This window comes from Onychostoma macrolepis, chromosome 21, assembly GCF_012432095.1.
Source record: "Onychostoma macrolepis isolate SWU-2019 chromosome 21, ASM1243209v1, whole genome shotgun sequence".
NCBI classification, from domain to species: domain Eukaryota; kingdom Metazoa; phylum Chordata; class Actinopteri; order Cypriniformes; family Cyprinidae; genus Onychostoma; species Onychostoma macrolepis.
In genome coordinates, this window is record NC_081175.1 from 25,899,927 (window position 1) to 25,915,016 (window position 15,090).

The window sequence follows — 15,090 nt, forward strand, 5'->3', positions numbered from 1 at the left end:
TTTTTCATTAATCACTTACCCCCATCCCATGTCCTTCCAAACCCGTAAAAGCTTAGTTCGTCTTCGGAACACAATTTAAGATATTTTGGATGAAAACCGTGAGGCTTGTGACTGTCCCATTGACTGCCAAACAATTTTCACTGTCTTGTCCCAGAAAAGTATGAAAGACGTCGTCAGAATAGTCCAACTGCCATCAGTGGTTCAACCGTAATGTTATGAAGCGACGAGAAAACTTTTTGTACACAAAAAAACAAAAATAACGAATTTATTCAACAATTCGTCTCCTCTTTTTCAGTGTAGCGCCATTTTGGAGAATATCCGCTGGACGCAAAGTGCATACGATTTTATGTGTCAGCCACACCTCACCTCACGTTCCGAAGATGAACGAAGCTTTTACGGGTTTGGAACGACATGGGTGTAAGTGATTAATGACAAAATTTTCATTTTGGGGTGGAGTAACCCTTTAAGAGGTGCAAAGAATTTCTTTAACATTTAAACTTAAAATGGTCTTTTCTGTTCGGTTTCTTTTTCAAATCTGCGTCATTTGCTGCTGTATCAATACAGAAGCGTCCATTTTTATACACATATCAGCAAGGAGAACAGCTCTATTAAAAGCCGTGTTCCATGTGCCTCTTTTATACTTTGAGTACCTGCCCCTCCAAAGGTCTCTGCACGGCCCTGGACCTCTCTATAGTTCTGTGAAACGATACAGGTAGGTTTTGAGTTTTTACAAGCAATAACATGCAGTTATTAGATTTTACATTGAGCTGTAATCTCCAGTAGCCAATGTGTTTGTTGTAGGCAAATGTAAAGGTCTAGCTGTAGGCCTACACGTACACAAGCTGCATGCCGATAAACGACTTTAAATGCAGTTTTAAACTTAATTGAAACGACTGTTAAAACATTTTGCAACAGTTTCAAAAACAAAAAGGATGTTGCAACTCCAGAGTTAATTAATGTTCCTGCTTAACATTCATTAAGCCATATCAATGCAGCAGAAATGTTGAACTGAATGGCTGTCAACATGGTCTTTTAAGGGGAGGTAATATTTTGTTATTTTTATTACTGTTATTATTTTGGTGGATCCTTGAAAGCCTTGGTTGTGTCTTTTTCTGTATAATTTCCGCCATGTGCGATCTGATTGATGTGAGTCCTGTTATTACCGGTTTTGTCCTCTAGATGTCACACTCGTGAAGATACAAGACCGCTTAGTTCAAGCGAACCTCTCTCCCTTACTGCGAGTTAACTCATAACCAACGTGAATGGACATCAGATGGTGTGTTGGAAGATACAGTAAAAATTAATGAAATATATAATTTCTCATGTAATCACCCAGTTATGTGTCTTGGAAATATGTTATTAAAACAGCTTAACGTTACATTTACCCCAGAAAAGTTATAAAGTAGGCTACTCAGGAGTGCAGTGTACTGCTAAATATATTAGCTATTCATTATATTTTTACTTAAATGTTTGTGTACAACTCTCTAGTTTGCTCGAATATTGATTATTAGACCAATAGGGCTATCTGAAAATCAGCTGATAGTTTGATAGTAGGGCTAATTAAATAGCTGTAAGAGATATATTTTTCTTAAGAAAAACTGATGTGTAGCCTACATGAAATATTTCCAAATGAATAGATAGTGAATCAAAGTTAATCGAAATTGGAGTTTAATCAAATCCAGGGCTTGTTAATATAAATCGAACCGTGAAATCCCAAGTCCTTTATCATCTGTTGCATAGTTACACTTTATCCTTATACAAATAAAATATACAGTATTGAGCAAAATAATAGAAAAAAAGGAAACTTGTATAACTTTTCTCTCTCTCTCTTTTTTTCCTTTTCTGATCAGTACCTGCATGTGAACAGGAAAACCCTAATAGTGGAAATGTAAATATTGTACTACGAACTCATGTAAAACTTAACAGGTGGATTTTTCCCCCCTTTTTTGAATAGTTAAAGAATGATCAAACTTGTTTCTACTGAACATAATGATGATTTTATATTTGTTTTTGAACCTTTTACAGCTTGAAGCTTTAAATATGAATTCCAGAAACAAAGTGTTGAATATACAATTTCCTGTATGCTTTCAAATTCATTGCATCAGAACCACAAATATAGAGGCAAAAAGTACAAGCTCTATATTCAGTACAGTGTGTCTGATTGTAGAATGTGAAGAGCTGCTGGATTCAGTGCAGCAGGATGAAGGAGAGCAGAGAACAGCAGAGGAACAGGAAGCTCTGAGTGACGCTCTGAACACCGTTACACAGGTTCCCCGAACAACATGACACGCCCTGACCATAAAGACTTGATGTCAACGAATCACAGGCGTCTTTAGAGGCACAACCTTTTACATTAAATGACAAGCCACCGTAAGTTCCTAAAGAAAAGAATCAGAAAAGATGAGTAGGCTAATGAATATAAGCTGAGGTGAAATAAAAATTACTAAATTGGCCATTGGCATATGTGAACTCTATTAAATGCTCAAAATAAGACACAAATAATGACTTTAACCTTCTTCCTTTAGGAGATTCTTACCTTTATGTGTAATGCAGTGATCTTCACTCCCTGTACAGTTCACTATGTCTGAGCAGTACGGCCCATAACACTCGTAACATTTCTTTCCATTGGGAACCTCTTTGGCAGTAGAACTGGAAGGATCTGTATAAAATATAACATCTAATGTAACAGCACTATACTTAAATTGAATGTTCTATGTATGTAAAATAAATGTTGGCTTTAAATAAGTAATTTTCACATCAGTAAGGTACGATACCTGGGGCATCTTTGGCATTACAAAGGTCTGTGTTACAGCAGGAATAGGACATATTTGCAGAGTTGAAGTCTGCGTGCCCATTTGTACAGATGAGATTTGATATACAACTTTTAATTTTAATTTTAATAGTAGAGTTTCCTAAAAAAAAAAAGATGCAAGAATGACAAACGCTCATGGTGAATTTATTTATAAATATATCAAAGTATAATGTTTTGTCTCGCAAAGCATAAGTGAAATGAAAACATTTGCAATGTAAAATCTCTAAAATTAATGAGGTCTGAAAGTCTAAGACCACCAGTGAAAATGCTTAAAATCAGTCAGAAATTTGTCATTTTTCTCATTTCAAAGATGTTTTAATTAAAAATGATAGTATTTAAACAAAACATTTTAATTAGCGAATTAAGCAGCAGGAATCTGTATGAGTATTATAGTACTGTATGCTTGCAATCATACATTTTATATATACATTTAAAAATGCAGCATCCCCATCAGTCAAATATAACGTTATATTTTGATCAAATGTGCAGGACTTACCATTTTGTGTTACTATTGTTGAACTGTAGCATGAGGAAAATTCAGGACATGTTACCTCTTCATTTGCACAAGAATGTGTAATATTTGTGCACTGGTAACATTTGAGAGAGTGCCCTTTAGTAATAAAAGAGAGAGACAGTGACATAGAAATCCAGTCATTTGTATTCAATAACAATTCAAGCTAATTTTCTTTGTACCTGCAGTGAAAAAAAATAGCAGAAGAAAAACTGAGATTTGCAGATCCATCTCTGATCAGGTGAATGAAATAATGTGTTTCAGTGCTGATTTTATATCCTAGCAAAAGGGATGGGCCTTCATGAGATAATGACAGTTTCACAGGAAGTAGCCTAATTAAATAATTACATAATTCATGAAACAGAAATTAGAAATAAGTTGTAATTTCTATAAGGAAGAGTCAAGTCTTAATACTTAAGTCGATCTGTTAACAATAATGACAAGACATTAAAAAAGGAAGATATTTATTACATTGAGTCTGCTTTGAAATGGGAAGAATTGGATTTTAAAAAGGGCTGGATACACTAGAACTTGTGATAGAGGTACTTCCTTTTTCTGGACAGTTTACCAAAATCTTTTTTTTTTTTTCCAAAAGTTTGAAAAGCATTTGAAATGTTCATGAAAGAAGTCCCTTATGCTCAACACCAAGGCTGCATTTATTTGATCAAAAATACAGTAATATGTTTTATATGTTTATGTTTACCTATTGAATGCATTTTAAAATGTCATCTTTTCCTGTGATGCAAAGCTGAATTCAGCACCATTACAAAACATGTCCTAATCTAAAGACACATGCAGTCATAAATGTCTTATGATTGTGGTAAAATAAATTACTTTTGTGGCATTCATAGCAGAAATCATTAATCGCTCAGCTCAAACAACCAAAAGAACCAAAAAAACTGAAAAAATCATAATAACTGCAGCTACAGGACACCTGGGTGTTACTGAAATTTCTGAGGAACAGATTCAGATGCTTCTTTGACAAACTGAAGGAACTGCAATGATGTCTGATCCGGGAAGTCAAAGAAGTAAGACTTTGAAATGAAAATACTACAGTGTAATGCTTAAAGTTTTATTGCAAATGGCCAAGAATGTACCTGACATTATTTGTATTCATTCGCAATTGAATTTTATCATTCCCGGTTACAAGCTGGTTAGAAAGGGTAGAGTGGTGGGGGATGTGGAACCTTTGTTAAAGATGGGGTAGCTTTTCTAAAGAAATAGTATTAGATTCTCAAAGTGAGTGTGTTGTTGTAGAGGTATGGACACATGTAGCGGGAATAAAGGTGGTTAACTTTTATAATCCATGCAACAGTTAACAATAGACAAACTGAATATAATAAGAACTAAAGCTGGGGATAACTCAGTATGGCGTGGGGATTTTAATGCACATAATTCACTTTGGGGAAGTTTATGCAGAGATAATAATGGAAGGGTGGTTAGAAGAGTTTATGGAGGAACATGGTTTCATATGTTTAAATGATGGTAAGGGAACCAGATTCAATATAAGGGATTCATCAACTTCTTGTTTAGATCTGACAATAGTTTCTATAGCTTTAGAATGTGAATGGGAAGTTTTAGATCAACTTTTGGGAGTGATCATAAAGCCGACTGGGACAAATTTAAGAAGTCATGCATTGATGGATTGTTGAACTTTAGTGTGGATGATGATTTAGATTTATGTTGTGATAGATTAAATTAAATTATTATAAAAGCTGCCAAGGAATCTATACCCAAGTAAGAAGGTAAAAGGTATGGTGAAAATTGTCCTTGGTGGAATGAAGATTGCACCAAAGCAGTTAAGGAAAGAAGGCGGCAAATGTATCAAAGAAAATGGGCACAAGCCAGGAAGATAATTACGCATGCTAAAAAGGAAGGTTACACTTTATTTTGATAGTCCACTTTAGACATTTTACTAAGTATAACTATATGATGGACTAATGAAGCAGAGCGGGATTTACAAGCCTGTTTCCACCTCATTGATTGGACTGTTTTTGAAGCTGCTGCCACCGAACTGGATGAGCTCACAGAGACTGTAACATCACATATCAGTTTCTGTGAAGATATGTGCATTCCTACCAGTTCTCATTTAACCTACAACAATGACAAACCATGGTTCACTGCAAAACTCAGACAGCTCCGTCAGGCCAAAGAAGATGCTTGCAGGAATGGGGACAGATTCTTGTATAAACAAACAGGCCAAATACACACTGGAAAAGGAGATCAGAGTGGCAAAGAGGAATTATTCTGGAAAGCTAAGGAACCAATTCTCTTCCAGTGATCCTGCTTCAGTGTGGAAAGGTCTGAAAGACATCACCAATTACAAGACACCATCCCCCAGCACTGTGGAGAATCAACAACTGGCAGATGATCTGAACGAGTTTTATTGCAGGTTTGAAAAAAACAACATTCACACCTCCTGCAACCCCCGTCCTGCACTGCAGATCAGTGAAAGACTCTTTTGTCTTTTGTCTGAAGGACATCACTGGACCCCCATCCTGCAACATCTAGACAGACCTGGGACTTATGTGAGAATCCTGTTTGTAGACTTCAGCTCTGCTTTTAACACCATCATCCCATCACTCCTCCAGCCCAAATTAACTCAGCTATCCGTCCCCACCTCTGTCTGTCAGTGGATCACCAGCTTCCTGACAGACAGGCAGCAGCTAGTAAAGCTTGGAAAATTCTGATCCAGCACCCGTACGATCAGCACTGGCGCCCCCCATGGGTTGTGTCCTCTCCCAACTGCACTTCTCCCTCTACACCAATGACTGCACATCTAAAGACCCCTCTGTCAAGCTCCTAAAGTTTGCAGATGACGCCACACTCATCGGCCTCATTCAGGACGGTGTCGAGTCTGCTTACAGACAGGAGGTTGAAGAGCTGGCTGTCTGGTGCAGTCTTAACAACCTGGACCTGAAGTAGGACAATCTGGACCTGAAGTAGGACAATCACATTGAGTCCATTGTGAAAAAGGCCCAGCAGAGGCTGTACTTCCTTCCCCAGCTGAGGAAGTTCAACCTGCCACAATAACTGCTGAAACAGTTGTACTCCGCCATCATTGAATCTGTCCTCTGCACGTCAATAAATGTCTGGTTCAGCTCAGCTACCAAATCTGACCTCAGAAGACTACAGAGGGTAGTCCAGACTGCTGAGCACATCATTGATACAACCCTCCCCACTCTCCAAGAACTGTACTCATCCAGAGTGAGCAAAAGGACTGGCAAAATCACTCTGGAGCCCTCACATCCAGCATACTCCCTCTTTGAACTGTTGCTATCTGAGCGAAGCTACAGAGCACTGCGTACCAGAACGGCCAGGCACAGGAACAGTTTCTTCACTCAGGCAATCCATCTCATGAACAGTTGACAATAAACGTGGAACACACAACATTATTATACATTATTTCAAATTTACACATATCATACCTGTACATACATAATTGTCTATATTATGTATTGTGTTTTTGCTGTTTTGTACATTGTCTATTTTTGTCTATTATTCTTTTTATTATCTGTGTCCTGTCGCTGTCACTCTGTTGCACTGTGGAGCTTCTGTCACTATAACAAATTCCTCGTATGCGTAAACATGCCTGGCAATAAAGTTCATTCTTATTCTCTCTCATTCTCTCATAAGTAAATTTGTAACTACACGTCAACTACATGTCAGCTAATTCTCATTAATTTGCAACTACACATCTACTAACTTTCAGAGTAGACTGTTAGGTTTAGAGTTAGTAGAATAAGCTGCATTTATTTGCAAAGTTTCTCATATGTTGTATGTTGTGGACCCATCAAAATAAAGTGTTAGAAGTTATTAAGCAGACAGTCTACTAATAGTCTAATGCGAGAGAGAGAGAGAGAGAGAGAGAGAGAGAGAGACCTGACCATCCACTAACCATCCGGGACAGACCGTCTGCATTACCGTGTGCCTACCCTGCTCGGTGCTGGACTGTAAAGTGGTAGTCCTGGAGTGTCAAGAACCACCTGGTTACTCGTGCATTGGAATCTTTAGCACGGGCCATCAACTGCAGGGGAGCATGATCCGTGACCAAGGTGAAACTGCGTCCTGTCAGGTAATATCTCAGCTCCAGGACTGCCCACTTTATGGCCAGGGCTTCCTTTTCTACTGCAGCATATCGGGATTCTGCAGGAGAGAGCTTACGACTGATATAGACGATTGGATGCTCTTCACCTGCTTGGACCTGGGACAGCATCGCTCCTATTCCTACATCGGCTGCATCTGTCTGTAAGATGAAGGGGCAATTGTAGTCCGGAGCATGCAGTACTGGTGAAGCTGTGAGAGCAGTCTTGAGCATTTGGAATGCTTGCTCTGTTTCGTCTGTCCAGCGTACCTTCTCTGGTTGCCATTTCTTGCAACGAGATTGTACATTTTTATGTTCTGTTTGTTCACAAAATCTTCAAAATCTTTAGTGTTTTCTCTTTAGTTTGATTCTCCTTGAAATTTCGCTCACTACCCTAGTGAAAAAATTGTATAATTAAGTACAATTTATTCATATATACTTTAGTATAACTAAATATATTTATGGCACACGATAAATTGGTATACTTAAAGTCTGTTAAATTGGAACAACTAATTTTGTACTAAATGCATTTTAGTTGTGCCAAAGCAGTGCTTAAGTTCAACTAAAGTTGTAATAAATATACTTGTTTGTACTAAAGTGGAACTATTTCAAGTATACTTAAGTACACTTTAAATATACCTTTTTGTATTTAAGTTTTGAAATGCAGAATTCACTCAGAATAAACTTCAAATGTATTTTGCTGACATTACAATTGCAATTCAATTGCACTTTAAGAGTGTTGAAGAGACATTAATATTATACTAATAGCAAACTGAGGTCATACTATCCCTTACTTTTAGTGACTTTAAAATGTGACACAAGCGCACTTGCTTTATCAGTCGCGCCACCAAAGCAGACACGTACTGTGCAAAACGAGAGTTACGCATGTAACTGCGGTTCTATGAGTTCTGGATGACCATCAGAGGCAGTGCTTACACTGAATATTATCTCTCTTACTCATGCACAGGTCGAGTCTAATAACAAACAAAGTCATCACGTGACCCAGAATGTCATGGATATCTCCCCTATTTAATCCTGTGACATCCGGCAAACTGTCTTTACAGAATCTTCTCGCCCCGACTCTGAGTGACAGAGTGCTCTGGCGGTCATCCAGAACTCTCGTTCTGTTTCGTTCTTACTGACTGCCAGAGGCCGTGCTTACACTGGATGACTCATAACAACAAACTCACGAGGAGACTTCTCCTACCTAATCAGGAGTCAAGGATCCCAACAGAACTGCTCTTTCCATAGTAGCAGAGGTTGCCACATTAACTCTGTAGTATCTAGAAAAGGTATCAGCAGACGACCAATTAGCAGCTGCACAAATATCGATTAGAGGAACACCTTTAAGTGCTGCCCAAGATTTTGAGATGCTTTTTGTCGAATGGCACCTTATACCAGCTGGCACATTAAGGTTATTGACCTTATATGCCTGGATAATTACTCCTACTGCCCCTTCTTAGGTCCACCATAGCATATGAAAAGTTGGTCTGAATGCAGCAGATTCTCTGTCGCTCTCAGGTAACCTTTCAGGGCTCTCACTGGGCAGAGAAGCTCAGAATGATTACCATCTTGTGCTTCTCCCACCAAAGGATTAAGTGCATTCAACTCGATCGCCTGGTTCTTAAACAATGTAGACATTCTTTTTGGGAGAAATGAAAGGTTAAGCCACAATGTCACCACCAATTTATCCGCATTCCAATGCATACAGGACTGACAATGCATGGAGCTCACCAACACGTTTAGCTGATGTTATAGCCAAAAGAAATGCTGTTTTCCATGAAAGTCACTTCAGATCACCTTGCTCCATAGATTCAAAAGGGTGCTATGTAAGTGATTTTAAAACCAGACTGAGGTCCCACGAGGGACACCTAACAGTCTGAGCAGGGCGCAATCGCTGAGCACCTTTAAGAAAACGAGTAACTAAGTTATGAGATCTCAAAGGTTGTCCATTAATAAATGCATGACACCAGTGGCACAGAGCATTGCTCTTGAATCACCCCACACTGAGTACACCAATCAGTGAAAAGTTTCCATCTGCAAGCATACATATTTCTGGTGGAGGGTGCTCTTGAATTCAGAATTGTACTTTTTCACTTTCTGAGAAGTTTGTATAACGATGAGTACCATGGTCTCCCCGGCCAATTTGGTGCCACTAGAAGCACCTTGTAGTGTCCTCTCCATATACTGTGGAGAGTTGGCAGAATTAGAGGAGTTGGAGGAAAAGCATAAAATAGTAGATCTGGCCAAGTGTGTGCTAGTGCATCCTGACCTAACAGGCTGGACTTTTTCTGTCCATGAGAACCACAGAGGGCAGTGTGTTGACTCCTCTGAGGCAAAGAGATCCACATTTGTTCTCCCAAATCAATGCCAAATCATCTGAACTACCTCCATATTGAATCTCCATTCTCCCGGGAAGGGTCTATGACTGGACAAGAAATCTGCCACCACATTCAAAACCCCCGGTACATACATCGCTCTGATGCTTGCAAATTGAGGGAAAGCCCACATAAGAAGGTCCCATGTCAACTTCAGCAAGCAACTGGACCTTGTGCCACCCTGATGATTGATATGATATACCACTGAAGTATTGTCTGTCCTCATGAGAACATGATGATTCAGTAACACCAGTCCAAAGTGCTCCAGAGTTAGCTGCACCGCTTTCATCTCCAAAATATTTATGTTTCTTGATGCTTCATCGGAATTCCAGTTTTCCCTGATCGCTCTGTGTTGCCACACTGCCCCCCACCCAGTCAGTGATGCACTGTTTTGAACTACTTCTCGGCGAGACGGAATCAACCCCAGAGCTACTCCTTTCATCAGAAATGATCTCCTCATCCATTGTCTCAAGGTAAGAAGGCATGTTTCTGTAATTTTCACTAGTCTTCTCTTGTGCCATGTGGAGTTCAGGTGCAGACTGTTCTTATCTCTGATAAGGGCGCAGCCAAAGCAGACCCAGTGGAATCACCAACACTGCCACTGCTAACATGCCCATCAACCTGAGCACACATTTGAATGGAAGCTTGACATGCTTCCGCAAACGTTGAAGGAGGAGCAGGATGTTGTCCACTCTCTGAGGTGATGATGAGGCTTTCATCAACTTCGAGTCCAGTACTATACCTATGAACTTCACAGACTGACATGGGACTAACTGGCTTTTGTTGAAGTTCACCTTGAGGCCCAGTTATGTCACATGAGAGATCAGAAGACTGGTCTGTTTTATTGCTTGCTCCTGAGATGGTGCGCACAGGAGCCAATCATCCAGATAGGGGAGCAACTGTACCCCTTGAGCTTGAATTGGAGATAACGCTGCCGAAACTGGTAAACCTCACCCTGAAATGCAAAGCGGAGAAATTGTCTGTGTTGTGGTGCGATTGGCACATGAAAGTAAGCATCCTTCAGATCTATTGTGGTGAACCATTGCTGTGGGTTGATTCCTTGAAGGACAGCCAATGTGCATAGCATTTGAAATGGCAAAACCTTCAAGAACCGATTCAGTTCCCGAAGGTCGAGAATAGGTTGAACACCACCATCTTTTTTTTGGAATTATATAGTAGATTGAATAAAATCCACTTAACTATGCTGGCCATTCTACTGGCTCTATAGCTTCCTTTCCTATGAGCTCTGTTATTTGTTGTGCCAATATCATTGCATCGTTGGGGTCTTTGACAGTGCTCATCTTGACCCCGTTGAAAGAAGGGGCCTGCCGTCAGAATTGCAGCTTGTACCCATGAGATATAACATTGCTATGACCCATGTGTCTAGGGTGTTTTTTTTTTTTTTTAAATTAAGCTGCTGGTGTGAAAAACGTCCGACGGCTGGGCCGGATATATCATGCTCTATGAACTTGGCCTGTTGCTCTCCCCCTAGACATCTGATTAAACTGTTGACCCCGAGCTCTAGAGTACTGAGCAGGCCATTCTAATTGCCTTGATTGGTTCCTTTGAGCACTTCCAGAATGAACTAATGGTTGAAAACGCACCGGTTTATTCCCCTAGATTCTTGTCTAGCCTGAGATGGTGGTGCTCTTCTTAAGTTTCCTAGCTCCTAGCTTCATCTAAACACTACGCTCCAGGGTTTCCTGTGCAGCTGGGCAAAACAGCTGGCCTGGTATTACTGGAAGGTCATGTAGCAGAAATGTTTAAATAAATCAGCTTGGAGAACATCTAGCAACTAATTAAGTTAATTGACATCAGGTCTGTAACATAAAAGGCATGTCTTAGAGAGGCAGTCTCTCAGAAGTAAGGGGCAGAGGCTCTCCAATCTGTGAAGGAGTGCATAAAAAGATTGTGGAATACTTTAAAAACAACGTTCATCAACGTTAAATTGCAAAGGCTTTGCAAATCTCATCATCTACAGTGCATAACATCATCAAAAGTTTCAGAGAAACTGGAGAAATCTCTTTGCGTAAGGGACAAGGCCGAAGACCTTTGTTGGATGCTTGTGGTCTTCGGTCGCTCAGACGACACTGCATCACTCATCGGCATGATTCTGTCATTGACATTACTAAATGGGCCCAGGAATACTTCCGGAAACCACTGTTGGTAAACACAATCCGCTGTGCTATCTGCAGATGCCAACTTAAGCTCTATCATTCAAAAAGGAAGCCATATGTGAACATGGTCCAGAAGCGCCGTCGAGTCCTGTGGGCCATGGCACATTTAAATTGGACTGTTTCAAAGTAGAAAAGTGTTCTATGGTCAGACGAGTCCAAATTTGACATTCTTGTTCGAAATCACGGACGCCGTGTCCTCCGGGCTAAAGAGGAGGGAGAACTTCCAGCGTGTTATCAGCGTTCAGTTCAAAAGCCAGCATCTCTGATGGTATGGGGGTGCATAAGTGCATACGGTATGGGCAGCTTGCATGTTTTGCAAGGCACTATGAATGCTCAAAGGTATATAAAGGTTTTAGAGCAACATATGCTCCCCTCCTGATGACGTCTATTTCAGCAGGACTATGCAAAACCACATACTGCAGCTATTACAACAACATGGCTTCGTAGTAGAAGAGTCCGGATGCCGAATTGGCCTGCCTGCAGTCCAGATCTTTCACCAATAGAGAACATTTGGCACATCATTAAATGAATCTACGTCAAAGACGACCACGAACTCTTCAGCAGCTGGAAACCTATCTCAAGCAAGAATGGGACCAAATTCCAACACCAAAACTCCAGAAATTCATAACCTTGATGCCCAGACATCTTCAAACTGTTTTGAAAAGAAGAGGAGATGCTACACCATGGTAAACATGCCCCTGTCCCAGCTATTTTGAGACCTGTAGCAGGCATCACATTTGAAATGAAATCATTTTGTGCATGAAATTGTAACATTTCTTAGTTTAAACATTTGTTATGTTATCTATGTTCTATTGTGAATAAAATATTGGCTCATGTGATTTGAAATTCTTTTAGTTTTCATTTTATTCTAATTTAAAAAACGTCCCAACATTCCCGGAATTTGGGTTGTATATCAACATAGTTAATCCTAACTAGACTTTACGGAGCGAAAACCATTCATATGTCCACAAACTTACCATAGCTTTCCGTGTCCGAATAAACAGACAGATATCGTACTTCCGATGATAAATTAACTTGATCTGCCGCAACCCCTGGAGGATGCTTTGCGCGCAGCTCCAACTAAATATTTGTTACGAGGTCGTTAAAGATTTTTCATGTAAAATTTTTTTTTACATGTATTGTACTTTTACATGTATATACATGCGTGGCCATGTGATAAAAAACACTGTTTCTGTTCAGGGTTTTCCTCCTGAAATCTATACTATTTAAATATATTATAAGCATTACTAAAAATGTCTACAATAATCAAAATATTCTCATTTTACACGGTACAGGGTTCTAAAAACCCGAACAAACAGATTAAGAAATAGTTTTTATGCCAAAGCTATTTCTGTTCTGAATACTGCAAAAATGTAAACTAAGCATCATGTGTGTTGTTCATCTCTGTTGAATGTAATATTAATAGTTTACATGCCAAGCCATATCTGTTTTAAATACTGCATTAACTTAACTGATCATTATGTGCAATATTGAATGAGTCGTTGCAACTCTGTTGAATGTGAGATTAAATAGTTTACATGCTTAAACTATCTGGTTTTGGATACTGCAATAACTTAACTGAACATTTTGTGTACTGTTGTACATGAGTCGTGTAACCGACTGTTGAATGTAAGACGTCTTCTGTGTGGAATGTTGTGTCACAGATCCTGTACTATTTATTAGAGTGATTATTTATTTATTTATGTATTTATATATTTCTCATTACACTATGCACCTAAAGGATTGCATTCAATTTCGTTGTACTTGTACAATGACAATAAAGATATTCATTCATTTTGCTGCCAACACAGTAACAAAAAAAGGGTATTTTTATTTGTCTTGCCAGGATACAATTCGTTTAACATTTACAACACAATAGGAAAAAAAAAAAGTAGGTTGTCCAAAAATAGCCTATTAGTTATTTTATTCATCTTGTCAAAATACTAAAGTTTAACATTTTGCTGTTAACACAGTAGGAAAAGTGACGCAGAGAAAAATAAATTAATTAATAGGACACCTGTCATTTAAAATAACAGGCTAAGCAAAACATAAACAAAACTGAGTTATTCAAGGACAGCACATCCTGCACTTTGCTCCATCCTTATTCTGCTCTGTCACTCATTGACAACCTGCCTGTTCTGTCACTACAACCTGGCTACAACCGATTTAGATCAACCAATTTCCAAGCAATGCTTAATTTTGTTCAGTCTGGGGTGTAAAAAGCAATTCAAGAAAAAACAACTTGAGCAAAACATGGTCAGGTCAATAATTGAATCATTTTGAGTCCCAAATTTTGATCAAGTTTACTAGTAGTCCACTGTATGAAGAATTTTGGGGTATAATATGTCACAGTTCACTTTATTTTGCTATCCTCACTTACATAAATGAACTATAGTGCTCTGCACCCACTGGTAAAACAAAAAATATATATAAAAAATTATATCTAGTGTCTGAATAATTTTTGGTTTGTATGTTGTTTACATATCTTTAGTTTTGTATAACTACTTTCTGTATGTATGTAAAACTGCTTTACAGCCATGCAAAATTGTGAAAAACACTACATTTAAAAAGTGGTTAAATTATTAAAAAAAGGTAAAGATCATAATTATAAAAAAAGTACTGCATGATTAGAATCAGAATCAGAATTAGCTTTATTGCCAGGTATGTTTGCACATACAAGGAATTTGTTTTAGTGACAGTAGCTCCACAGTGCGTCAGAAAGACAGCGACAGGACACAGATAATAAAAAAATAATGTACAAATATACAAAATGGACAATATGCAAAATAGCACAAACACAATATACAAAATAGACAATTCAGTATGTACAGGTATGTTAGGTGCAAATTTGAAATGTAATAAGTATGTGTTAAATAAAAAATAAAAAGTATGATAGTGTTGTGTGTTTCATGTTTATTGTTAAGAGTTCAAATGTTCATGAGATGGATTGCCTGAGGGAGGAAACTGTTCCTATGTCTGGACGTTCTGGGGCTCAGAGCTCTGTAGCGTCGACCAGACGGTAACAGTTCAAACAGGGAGTGTGCTGGATGTGAGGGGTCCAGAGTGATTTTGCCAGCCCTTTTGGTCACTCTGGATGAGTACAGTTCTTGGAGACTGGGGAGGGTTGT

At 38.9% G+C, this 15,090-nt stretch overlaps 1 protein-coding gene across 1 annotated transcript; it reads right to left on the minus strand.

The window, feature by feature from the left end:
* Positions 1–1,876: 1,876 nt before the first annotated feature.
* Positions 1,877–3,819, minus strand: LOC131528996 (phospholipase A2 inhibitor and Ly6/PLAUR domain-containing protein-like). The gene is made up of 4 exons (XM_058758492.1): positions 3,309–3,819; positions 2,775–2,912; positions 2,537–2,659; positions 1,877–2,378 (listed from the first exon to the last, which is right to left on the minus strand). The coding sequence occupies exons 1-4, from the start codon at positions 3,451–3,453 to the stop codon at positions 2,188–2,190; spliced, it is 597 nt and encodes a 198-aa protein (XP_058614475.1). The 5' UTR covers positions 3,454–3,819; the 3' UTR covers positions 1,877–2,187.
* Between the last annotated feature and the right edge of the window lie 11,271 nt (positions 3,820–15,090).

Coding starts and splice junctions, on each gene's coding strand:
- LOC131528996 (XM_058758492.1), bottom strand. CDS start 3,453: ATGTCACTGTCTCTCTCTTTTATTACTAAAGGGCACTCTCTCAAATGT. Junction 2,913..3,308: donor AACAATAGTAACACAAAATG/GTAAGTCCTGCA, acceptor TTTTTTTTTTAG/GAAACTCTACTATTAAAATT. Junction 2,660..2,774: donor TAATGCCAAAGATGCCCCAG/GTATCGTACCTT, acceptor TATTTTATACAG/ATCCTTCCAGTTCTACTGCC.